The sequence below is a fragment of the Balaenoptera musculus genome, chromosome 4 (genome assembly GCF_009873245.2).
Source record: "Balaenoptera musculus isolate JJ_BM4_2016_0621 chromosome 4, mBalMus1.pri.v3, whole genome shotgun sequence".
NCBI classification, from domain to species: Eukaryota; Metazoa; Chordata; class Mammalia; order Artiodactyla; family Balaenopteridae; genus Balaenoptera; species Balaenoptera musculus.
The window spans coordinates 60,731,564-60,743,948 of NC_045788.1; the positions used below are offsets into that span (position 1 = coordinate 60,731,564).

The 12,385-nt window shown below is 43.1% G+C and overlaps 1 protein-coding gene across 2 annotated transcripts in view; it reads right to left on the reverse strand.

The window, feature by feature from the left end:
- Window positions 1-4,402, reverse strand: part of LAMP3 (lysosomal associated membrane protein 3) — a 33,310-nt gene extending 28,908 nt beyond the window's left edge. Inside the window, exons 1-2 of one of the 2 annotated variants that reach the window (XM_036849581.1) lie at window positions 4,325-4,402; window positions 3,593-3,786 (exon numbers count right to left, since the gene is read on the reverse strand). In XM_036849581.1, coding sequence (XP_036705476.1) covers window positions 3,593-3,641 — 49 coding nt within the window. In that variant the 5' untranslated portion in view covers window positions 3,642-3,786; window positions 4,325-4,402. Of the gene's footprint in view, window positions 1-3,592; window positions 3,787-4,324 lie in introns of those variants that run through there. The other variant, XM_036849582.1, reaches the window with a different exon arrangement.
- Between the last annotated feature and the right edge of the window lie 7,983 nt (window positions 4,403-12,385).

Here is a 12,385-nt window from a genome sequence, read left to right on the forward strand (position 1 = left end):
CCCTTTCAAAGGGGGAGCCTTCCCCATAATGCAATTAGAACTCCTCTCTCAGCAGTGATGAATGAACTCAAGTAAGGGGAAAAAACACATTGGCCATTCATGAATGCACAGCACCCCAAACAGGACAAGAAGACTCATGGTACACTGTCAAGTGTGCTTGGTATATAGGAAGTCTTTGTGAGGTGCCTGGAGGTGATGGTGTCTCCATATGGTATGTGACCTTGTGGCGGACAGGAGCCTGGGCTGGTAGGTGGCAGGACCAAAAGTGACTGAAAGTAACAGAGTGTGTTACAATTAAACAAGTCTGGGAAATATTGTTCTAATATTCTTCTCCTTCTCCACTCTGGTCCCTCCCCTCCTCTCCTCATCTCCCTGTAGGAGTGTGGGGTATAAAAGATGGGCAGGCAATTAGATGGGAATTTGACAGAGGTAGCTATGCTGTGCATTGAAATACATCCCAGAAAGTTCATGTGTTTGTTAGGTACTCAATGGAAATAATACTCTGAAAAATACTCTGTTTTACAAAATCTATGTTTATGACCACACATATATGACCAATCTTGGTCAAAATTGGGTCATAGTTTTTAAATGGGATCTTTGGCCTAGATGTTTAGTCAAGTTCACTGGTCTGTCTGAAACCCACAAAGAGGGCAGTGGGCAGAAGCAAGGGCAGGGCATAGCTCAGACTCTCTCAGTTCTCCTTCCACTCAAAAGAACACAGCCTGAAGTCCACACACTGATTTGCCAAGCTCCCACTCCAAGAGACTCAGCAAATGAGTACCCCAGAGCCTTAACCCCTTGTTTGTATTCCTCTAGATGGTGAACTGCAGGAAGGGGCGTGAGAAGGTTTTGGTTTCCCTACAACTTGCAGGAGGAGCTGAGAGATAACCCATCGGCCAGGCCCTGGGAAAGCCAGTGACCACACAAGGACTGCTTCTTTAGGTATTTCCCAGACATTCGGGCCTTCCCAGAGAGCCTTAGTTTGGTTTCCCCATCACACCCAATTCAACAGATACAGAGGCGCCTCCTCTGAGCCAAGCTCCAGGCCAGGTACTGGGGGTAGGTCTTTGTTCTCAGGGGCGCAAAGCCTTGTGAGGCAGACACAGAAATGGACTACACTCCTCAGTGTGACAGGTGTTATTATTGAAGCAGGCCCCGAATGCTATGGGGTGGGGTGGGGAATCCATCACAAGGAGAAATTCTTCAGGCAGACAGGAAAGTAGATGGCATCCCACAGGCAGGAGAAAGAGTATGTGTAAAGGCCTGGGGCTTCAGAACCTGGCATGTCTCTTCAGAACAGCAAGGAGTCAGCATTATGGGAGCTTGGGAGGGTGTGAGGAGGGGTCGGGGGAGGGCCAGCAGGGAGCAGACCTGGCAGGTCTCAGAGGCTACCTTTTGCAGAGCTCTAAGGAGCACAGCTGAGGAGTAAATGGAGTGCTGTGGCCATGTCCAGGGGCAGGGAGTCGAGCTTAACTCCTGAGCACTTTCTCTGGCACCTCCCCGGGCAGCAGAGGTAGCCCTAGCTGGATGCGGCAGGAAGACGGTTTCTGGATGTGTGGGGCAGCAGGGGTGGGCCCTTGACAAGATTCTGCTCACAGTTTCACGTTTAATCTTAGGCCTTTTAGCAGAGAGATGTAAATCCTGCCTCTGTCAGTTTTCTGTGGGACTTGAGGCTCAAAGAAAACCCTTGAGCAGAAGGGGCTCTAGCCCTGTGTCAGAGACTGCTGGCTGACTATGCCAAAATCCAGTCTCTCCTTTTTCCTTAGTAACCGAACCATGAGTTTAAGCTGAGCACTTGCTGCGTGGAATAAAGCCCCCCAACTCTAAGCCTCCTTTCCAGATGGGTAGGAATGTGTGACTGAGTTCAAGCCAAAGCAATAAAAGTGGTAGGGTATGTGGGCCTCTGGGAAGGCTGCTTGAAGGGAGCTCAGTCACCTAGGGGGCCTCTCTCTTGCCTTCCTGTTTCCTCCTTTAATCAGCCTGCAATGTGTATGTGATGGCTGGAGCTCCAGCAGACATCTAGAACCATGAGGAGACCTTGCAGGTGGAAGTCACACATTGGATGGTGGGTCCACAAGAATGAGTCCTCACACAGACCTGGTCTGAATTCCTCTGGACTTGTTTTCACTTGAGAGGGAAACAAATACTTACCTTGTTTAATTCACTATTTGGCGCTTGTCTCTTATGTGCAGCTGAACCTCAACTTAACTGATACAAACTTAAATCTCATTTTATGGGGTGGATAAAGTGACTGGATAAAGATTACATAGTTAGCTTACCTAAAATCTATGTCTCTCCAAGCAAAATGTCGAATGGTTTTCGCTCACATGCAATTCAACAAGTATTTCTTGAACATAGGCCTGCAGAAGTGTAGTGCAGAAGTGCAGAGCATGGACCCTGAAGCTGAACTTCCTGGGTGCAAATCTCAGGGGCTGCCATTTGTTAGCTGAGCACCCATGTTCACCTCTAAGAATGTACGGCTCGGAGACGAAAGGGCAACGTGGGCATTTCCTTTCCACCTGCCTGTGCATTTATCACACGTTCATTGCCTTCCTGAATCCACCAGTCGTCTGCCAGCCATCGAACTGGTGCCCACAGACAGGTCACTGAGGGTCACTGCTACATTGAGATCCTCTGCTTTTTCATTGGCTTGCTCTGCTAAATATAATGATTACTTTTCATTTTGCCTCCAAGAGAATGTGAAACTCTAATTCTGAAAGTGTGGCACAAAGAAAAACAGCCTGGATTAGGGTAGCTGGCCTGAACTTTCACCCAACTTTCACGACAATTCATGTTACACTCAACTGCAGCTGTGTCTCCCATTTGAGCGTGTTAGTGAGGCCACGTGGACAGAGCTAGTTCCCTCACATGTTCAAGTCAGTGGTAGTAGAAGGAATTGTGAATCAACCAGCAAACTTGATAAAGCACATAAGAGGACTCAATGTCCTAGGGAGAAAATGTTCTTGGTGAAAGCAGACATAAAAGAATCATTAAAATCTCAGCTTCCCAGACAGTCTCTTTGATCTGACCTATACTGGTAATGAAACAAGAAATCTTTGATGCCCCGGCTTACATCTTTCTGAGATGGCACAGTTTGTCAGACCACATCTCGTTCATCTTCACAACTCACTGTTACATAATATACACATAGCGCTCCATTTAAGAAAAGCAGAAAAAGCAAGGCATGACATGATTTCCCCAGGCTCTTGGCAAGAGCCCCATTTCTAAGCCCTGGCTCAGTTCTCCATCTCTTAAATCGAAGAGATTTCTACAAACTCTCCCTAATCAGGTGCCTAGAGACCATTTGGGAACCAGGGGCAGTGTCACTGTCTTCCAGGGTTGACACCTACTCTGCCTGACTCATGGAAAACAAGTCCAAACTGTGAAAGCCTCTGGAAAAAAAAATGAAGGTGTGCTCCACACGTAAGGTAATAAAGAGGCAGTCCCAAGTCAAGTACCCACAGTAGCTGAAGCCACTACAGCTATCTCCAGTCTGTCCTGTCCCACCTTGGTCACTGGCACTAGAATGCATTTACATTTAATAGGACTGGATGCAGCAGGGTCACCATGGAAAGCCATGTGTGTCACTCACCGGCCAGGGACACGAAGAGCACCACCACTGCAGAGAGCTGCCAGGACATGACTGGGGGGCCAGGGAGTACCACTGCCTCGCCACGGGGCTGCTAGGCTCAGCGCTCAGCACGGCTGGGTCTTCCGAATGGTGCAAGGCTAATTCCAGGGCAGGTTCTGGCAACAAAGTAGACACCTCCTTCTGCCCCTTATTCACTGGTGGCAGAGAAAACAAAGTCACTTGCGTTATGAGAAGTAACTGAAAGGCCCTCCCAAGTGGTGCGCTGAGTGGGGAGGGAAACCATAAGTGGCCCTTGTGTGAAGGCAGGCACTTTCATTTCTGCCTTTAGTGTTTGTGAGCGACGGGATGGGGGATGGGGCATGTCCCCCAGCCAAGGTGAAGGGCATCTGAGATCATTTTCCACAAGAGGTGGTGGATCTGTGGCAGTGCCTGCTTCCTTCTCTCATAAGTTGGGTCTCCATTTTTCTCTAAGACCTTGAGTACATTTCTGTAAACCCAGAGACCCTTCTCAGCCAGGAGAAAACCAGTCCCTCAGTCCTGAGGGTGAGCAGGAGTCAAAACTCCGTGGGTAGAGTGCTGTCTGTCTCTGTGTGTTTTCACAAGAAGTCTGAGGCAGCCCTGTTCTCTGCTCAAGGCAGCCTTACCTGGGAACCTCACACTGTGGGGAGGGGGGGGGCATGTGAGCTTAGGAATCAGGGAGATCTGGGTTTGAATCTGGCCCTGCCAACTCACCGGCTGTATGACCTTGGGTAACCTCTCTGAGCCTCTGTTTCTTCTGTTGTATAACAGGGATAATAATGACTACTCCCAGATGGTTTTCCTGGAACACAAATAATATTGAATATCTTCAAAAGGTAACCTTTTCATGTCTTATCTCCTTCCTCTACTAATTAGACAAAACAATGGTGGTCTCTCTCCCAGAGCTGTGAGTCCCCATGAGGAACACACATATAGGCAGTTTATGAGGATACCCTCCTGATTACTAGGTTTAGGGCTTTCAGTTTAGTCTCAAACAATTTCCTGAAAAACAACTTTGGCAACTTTTTTATCTTACTATGTTGCTCTAATCAAGCAAATTTACCAAAGCAAGGGGTGTGTTTCCAAACTGAATTTTTATGGTGGAAGGTGAAGATTAATTTGTGTCAGTTGACCTAATTTCAGCTACTTGCTATATAGAATTCTGGACTTTGAGTCACTTTATTCAACAGACAATAATTAAGCAGATACTCTGTGCCAGACACTCTTCTTATTCCATTTAAGCCCCACAGCCACTCTATGTGGGCACTATAGTATTATTGTTGTCCCATTTCACAGATGGGGAAACTGAGCACAGAGAGGTCAAGTGACTTGCCCAGAATCACTTAGATAATAAATGAAGAAGCTGGGCTATGAATCCAGTCTGGCTTGAAAGTCTAGGATTTTAAGCACTATGCTGTACTACCGCTGAAGAGGTGCTCTGGACTAGAATATAATATATGCTTTCAAGTTGCTTACTGCCTAGTTGAGAAACAACATTTATTGATATAAATAGCTAGAGAGTGACTGACCAATTGTTTGCTACTTAGAAACACACTAGATGAGGAAAGGAATAGTCAGAGATGACTTTATAGGGGTTGAACCTTGGAGAGACTGAAGGTCATAGAGGATCTGGGTACTTGGAGAATAGCAATAATAATAATAATAATAGCAGTAATAATGGTTTCCATATAAGGAATCCCTATTATGTGCCTGACACTGTGTAATGCATATGGCACCTCTACAGGGTAGATTTTTTAAATCCCCACTTTACTGATGTGGAAAATGAACCACCCAGCATCACATAACAGGCTAAAATTTGCATCATGGCTTGTCTGGCCCTGAAGCCTGTGCCCTTTCTGCTGGCCACAGGAGCAAAATCTCTTGAGTGGTGATAAGCCTGACTGGACGGGCCTGGGGAGTTATTTTCTTAGTGGTTGCCCTGAAGATTACTGTACATCTCAGCCTATAGCAATCTAGTTTGGATTAATACTATCTTAACTTCAATAGTATATAAAAACTTTGCTTCTATCTATTTCCATTGTCTCCCCTTCCTTTTTGCTGTTATTGCCATATAAATTACATCTTTATTCATTGTATATCCACCATCATGGGTTTATAATGATTGCTTTATGAAGTTATCTTTTATATCAGATAAGAGAAAAAGGAGTTACAAACAATGCTATAGAGGAAATGTTTGTGTTCCCTCAAAATTCATATACAGAAGCTCTAATGTGGTGGTATTTGAAAGTGGAGACTTTGGGAGGTAATTAGATTATGAGGGTGGAGCCCTCATGATGGGATTAGTGTCCTTATAGGAAGGGGAAGAGAGCTAGTTCTCTCTCTGCTCTCCACCACATAAGGATATAGCAAGAAAGCAGCTGTCTACAAGCCAGGAAACTGGCCCTCACCAGAATGCCACCATGCTGGCACCCTGATCTCAGACTTCCCAGTCTCCAAACTTGTGAGAAATAAATCTGTTGTTTAAGTTATTCAGTCTACGGTAATTTGTTACAGTAGCCAGAGCTGACTATGACAAACAAAAAAAATCTTTTTATAATATCTGCTATATTTACCTATGTAGTTACATTTATTGGTGCTCTTTATTTCTTCATGTGGATTTGAGTTACTGTCTAGTAACCTTTCATTTCTGAAGGACTCCTTTTAGCATTTCTTGTAGGGAAGGTTTTTTAGTGACAAATTATCTCAGTTCTTGTTTATCTGGAATGTCTTAATTTCTCCTTCAGTTTTGAAGGACAGTTTTGTGGATATAGAATTCTTAATTGACAGTTTTTTTCCTTTCAGCACTTTAATATATCATCTCATTGCCTTCTGGCCTTGATGGTTTCTGATGAGAAATCTCTTATTGAGAATTCCATATGATTTGAGATGTGGATTAGCTCATTGCTGAAAAAATTATCCTTTCTTCACTCTTTTGCTTTTGTACCTTTGTTGAATATCAGTTGTCCACATGTATATGGGTCTATCCTGTTCCACTGGTATAATTTTCTATCTTTATGTCAAGATCAAATTGCCTTGATTGCTGTAACTTTACAATAAACCTTGAAATCAGGTATTATTAGCCCTCCAACTTTGTTCTTCAACATTCTTTAGCTTCTCCCTTTCCATTCCCTAATTCCCTCTCTTATGCTTTAAATTAGCCAATAAAGAGTGAACCTGTGAAACCCTAAACACCCCACCCTTGGGCCCTAACAAAGGCAGAGCCCCAGGTTTGTGCTCTCTGTCTCTCTCAACCTGTGACCTTGCTTCATGACCCTTGAGTGTGCTGTGTACCCTCCAGGACCTATGAGTAGTAAATCTTGTTCCTCAAAGCTCCCTGATGGTTTCTGGCTGAAGTGTGTACTGCAACCATTATAAGAACCACACGGGCTAGTCCAGCCACAACACCGGCCCCACAAGCTTGGGTGAGTGCCTCAGGTGTTCCTAGTTCCTAGGCAAGAGCATCACCATCAACAGGATGGGACCAAACAGCAGGGGGGAACACAATTCAGCCCATAACAGTGGTCTGTCTTGTTAAATGTTCCATGTGAACTTCAGAAGAATGTGTGTATTCTTTTGTTGTTGGATTCAGTGTTCTATAAATGTTATTAGGTTAAATTGGTTGACAGTGTTGTTCAAGTATTCTATATTCTTACTGATTTTTTCTTCATTGTTTTATCAATTCTTACAAGAGAAGAGTTGAAATATCAGATTAAATTGTGGATTTGTTTATTTCTCTTTGCAGTTCTGTTTTTGCTTTGTGTATTCCAAAGCTCTGTTATTGATGTGTAAACATTTAGGATTGGTATGTCCTCTTGATGGATTAACCGCTTTATTATTTTTAATATACACTTTTAAAATATTTATTTATTTATTTATTTAATTTATGGCTGTGTTGGGTCTTCGTTTCTGTGCGAGGGCTTTCTCTAGTTGTGGCAAGCGGGGGCCACTCTTCATCGCGGTGCACGGGCCTCTCACTATCGCGGCCTCTCTTGTTGCGGAGCACAGGCTCCAGACGCGCAGGCTCAGTAGTTGTGGCTCACGGGCCTAGTTGCTCCGTGGCATGTGGGATCTTCCCAGACCAGGGCTCGAACCCGTGTCCCCTGCATTGGCAGGCAGATTCTCAACCACTGCGCCACCAGGGAAGCCCCGCTTTATTATTTTTAAATGATCTTGATTTTTGGTCAGATTCTTTGTCCTGAGACCCACTTTGTTTTTATATTAACATTGTCATTCTGGCTTTCTTTTAATTAGTGTTATTAGTTTGGGATATCTTTTTCCATCCTTTTACTTTTACTCTATTTGTGTCTTTATACTGTCAGATAAAATGAGGCATATTAAAAACTTTTTAAGTTCATTTGAGCAAAACTCAATTCAGATCGGGCAGGGCCAAACCAGAAGTAGTTGGGAGAGCTCCGCTGACAAAAGCTAGGGGAAAGACTTTTCTAGAGAAGAGGCACAAGCAAAGCAAGGAAATTATTTGATTTGTTATAGCTTAAGTGCTTGCATTATTTGAGAGAGCCAAGCTGGCTGTTTGTGATTGGTTGTCCTTAGGTTTCAGTTTCTTAACCTTGAGGCATTTCCGGTGTAGGTTTTGGTTTGCTTACATAGGCTACTAAGGCATTAAAGCCACCTCAGTCTAAAGGCCTCCTTGTTTAACAATATTTAAGGTGGGTTTCTTGTAGGTCACAAGGGCAGTCTTTTTTCTTCTTCTTTTATTTTTAAAATATCCAATTTGATAACAACCCCCTTTTAATAGGGGTGTTCAAATCATGATTATTGATATGGTTACATTTATATCTACCATCTTGGCAACTGTTTTCTATTTTTCCTACCTGTTTGTGGTCTCATTTCTCCACCCACTCTTGGATTAGCTGTTTTTTTAAATTCCATTTTATCTCATCTGTTGGCTTATTAGTTATAACTCTGTCATTTTATTTTAAGGTTTGCTTTAGAGTTTATGGTATATATCTTTACGGTATCACAGTGTACCTTCAGATGATCTTAATACCACTTCACATAGAAGAATCTTACTACAGTGTACTTGTTTTTTCCCTCTTGGCCTCTGTTCTCTTGTCATACGTTTTAATTCTGTATATGTTATAAACTCCACAACATATTCTTGTTCTTTTTTTATTTAAATAGTCAATTATCTTTTAAGGAGACATAAATAATGAGGGGAAAAAGCTTCAGTACTTACTTATGTGATTACCATTTCCTGCAGTCTTCACTCCTTTGTGTAGATCCTTGAGTTTGTTGTTGCTACAGTTAGCCTAAGTACACCATGCACTTCAGATTCCTCAAGTGTTACCTGTGTGTAAGGTATGGCATTGTTTGACCAAATGTTTTTCTCAATGTGTGCTGCACCCTCAGCTTTAGGTCTTCCCTGGTATGTGTCAGAGTCTCTCCATGCCCTTGTAGCTCTCCCAGCAGACTCCACTGTTACTTGATAGTCAGTGCTTGTTAGCCTGGGGCTGGGGACTGAGCTGTGAGGTGCTCTGTTCTAAGTCTCAGGCAGGCATGCACTCTGTCCCTGGGTCTTGAGGGGGTGTGACCTTCAAAGTGTTTCTATCCCTCCCCCAGCAGTAGTTTTGGGCACAGCACATATTCCCACCTCTCTCCCAGGATCAGAGGTTTGGTTTTTATTCCATTATTTTTCCCCAGCTGCAGTTGGATTTACCAGCCCTGTAAGGGTGTGTTTATTGCCTGTTCTTGGGCAGCTGGTTCTACTTTTGTTCTGTCAGAAATATGGGGCAATAGGATCCAAGCCTTGTCTCATGTCTTTCCTGCAGCAACTGATATTCCCCTTCCCCAGGCTATGCCCTCAAGGATGCTTTCTCAGGACTTCTACTAATCTTTTTTGTGAGTGCCCAGTGAGACCACTGGAGGAGAAAAGTCTGCACGTGGATGCAAATATTCATTATGTCTGTGGTCCCTGGGTTTCTATTTTCTCTTGCAAGCCTACACTGGGCCACTAACAAATTTAGCAGAACTCTCTTTGCCAGCATATAGCAGTGCCTGCTCCAGGTAGGCAAGTGCTTGGAGTTCCATCTCTCTTTGTAGGTGCCTCTCTTTCCTTGGTCTTCAGGCTATATAGGTGCCGGGTGAACTCAGCTCTCTCATGGGTCCACAAAAAGTTGTGGATTTGCATATTTTCCAGATTATCTGATCTTGCAAGTGTGGGGATAGTGCTCTTTCTAGCTTTCTACATCTCAAGCAGAAGATTTTTAATAGCTGCATAGAGTTCCATTGTATGTCAGTACAATATTTTATCAATCAGCTTTTTATATTTAATATATTTGTTATCTGTTGTTAACAAAACTTAGGTGGTTAAAACAGCAAACATTTATTATCTCATGGCCCTCTGGTAGTAAATTCAAGAGTGGTTTCGCTGGGTTCTTCTCGCTCCAGGTCTCTCATGAAGTTTCAGCCAAGACATCAGCTGGAGCTGAAGCCATCTGAAGGCTTGACTAGGGCTGGAGAGTCTACCCCCCAGGGGCTCACACACATGGCTGTTGGCAGGAGGCTTCAGTTCCTGCCACGCAGGTCTCTCCTTTGGGCTGCTTCAGTGTTCTCTCAATATGGCAGCTGGCTTCTACAGTGAGTAACCCAAGAGGGAGAATGAGGAAAAAACTAAAATGCTTTTTATAACCTAGACCTGAAAGTCAATGAGCATCATTTCCACCACATTCTATTTCCTGAGTCATTAGTACAGCCCACACTTAAAGAGAAGGTAATTTGACTCCACTCTTTGAAGGAAGGAGTCTCAATCTGGGGATACATTTTTACACAACCACAGACATTTAGGTTGTTTCCAATTTCTCACTACATGTTTTCCTGTTAAAAGTGATCCTAAAATGAACATCTGTACATATAATTCTTTGCTCATTTGTATGAGTTGATCATTAAAATAAATTCCTAGAAGTGGAACTGTTGGATCAAATCATATACTTATTTTAAATTTTTGAAAGCTGTTACAAATTCTCTTCTAAAATGATAGTACTAATTTACACTCTTACCAACAGTGTATGAGAGTGCTGGTTTTCCTATAGCTTCTCCAACACTGGGTATTATCAAAGTTTTAAATGTTGGACAGTCTGATAATGAAAAATGATTGGCCTCTTTTCATATATTTACTGGATTTTGAATTTTTTCCCTATGTATTCATGTCCTTTGCCCATTTCTTTTTCCATTGTTATTGATTTGTAAACACTCTTTGTACACCAAGGAAATTAGTCTTGTGTCATATGTTTTGAAAATGTATTTACCTTTTGAGTTTCAATTTTTCCTATTTTCTACATATAAGTTTTTGCCTCTTACATAGCTTAATTTGTCAAGATTTTCCTTTGTAGCTTCTGGTTTTAGTTTTTGCCTGGAAAGACTTTATCCTATTCAAGATTCTTTTTAAAATGTTGTGACTTTCATGATTTCTTTTCTTTTTTTTTGGCTGTGTTGGGTCTTCGTTTCTGTGCGAGGGCTTTCTCTAGTTGTGGCAAGTGGGGGCCACTGTTCATCGCGGTGCACGGGCCTCTCACTATCATGGCCTCTCTTGTTGTGGAGCACAGGCTCCAGACGCGCAGGCTCAGTAGTTGTGGCTCACGGGCCTAGTTGCTCCGTGGCATGTGGGATCTTCCCAGACCAGGGCTTGAACCCGTGTCCCCTGCATTGGCAGGCAGATTCTCAACCACTGCGCCACCAGGGAAGCCCCCATGATTTCTTTAAGTCACACACTTGAACAATAGTGAAACAAAGCAGAACCCTGTGGGAAGGGAGCAATGCAGAGACAAAGGAGGAGCAGTCAAGAAACAATAGTGCAGCCCTGGGGCAGGTCCTGGTTCCACCTCAAGGGATACACATAACAATATCTTTGAGCTCTTTACAGAATTAAAACGCCCAACAAATGGAAGATGTTAGCATTCTTCATTCCAGATTAAAGGAACCACAGAAGCTCATCAGGAGACCACCTGAGGCCAGATTAAAGGAGTGCAGGCCCTGCACACACCCTAATCCTTATCAGCAACTCTGGCCTTGAACCATTGCTATAAAACTGCTCACCAAATCCCTCTGGGATGAGGACACACTGTTTTTGAGAGGCACAAGCCCACTGTGCCCCCTTTGCCTGGCAAAGCAATAAAGTTATTCTTTCTACTTCACCCAAAATTCTGTCTCTGAGATTCGATTTGGCACCAGTGCACAGAGGCCGAGGTTTTGGCATTGATATGAATGATTTTAAGGGCTGAGGTAAATTTACTATTATTTTTTCCATATTGCTATCCAGTGGTCCAAACACCACTTTTACAAAACATTTATCTTTTTGGTTCAGAACTAATTTGAAATGCCTTTTTTATAAATTCTGAGATGTATCTGGGTCCATTTCAAGATTCTCTACCCTGTTTTCCTTTTGTTAATTTCCATGGTATATGTTCCCTGGCAAATTAAAATATTATGGTATAAACCTACAATTCTTGCTACTTTTATAATAGCCATATTTGAAAAGCTTATCCATAGACAAAAACAGCTACCAGATTAAAGATGCAATTGACAAATATTTTGTAGAGGATTAGTGAAACTATATTTTAAAAAGCTTTCTATCCTCATCTGACAATAAACTTGGAACTCAAGAGACACTTGATACTTGTTGACTGATAAGCAAATGCTAGTGTGGTAACTTAGAATCTTGGCCTAGGAGTTGGAAAACATGGATTCTAGTTCCTCCTCTGCTGCAGGCTGGCTGGGTGACACTGACGCACAGTAATAAAGTTGTAGTTGGGCAATGGC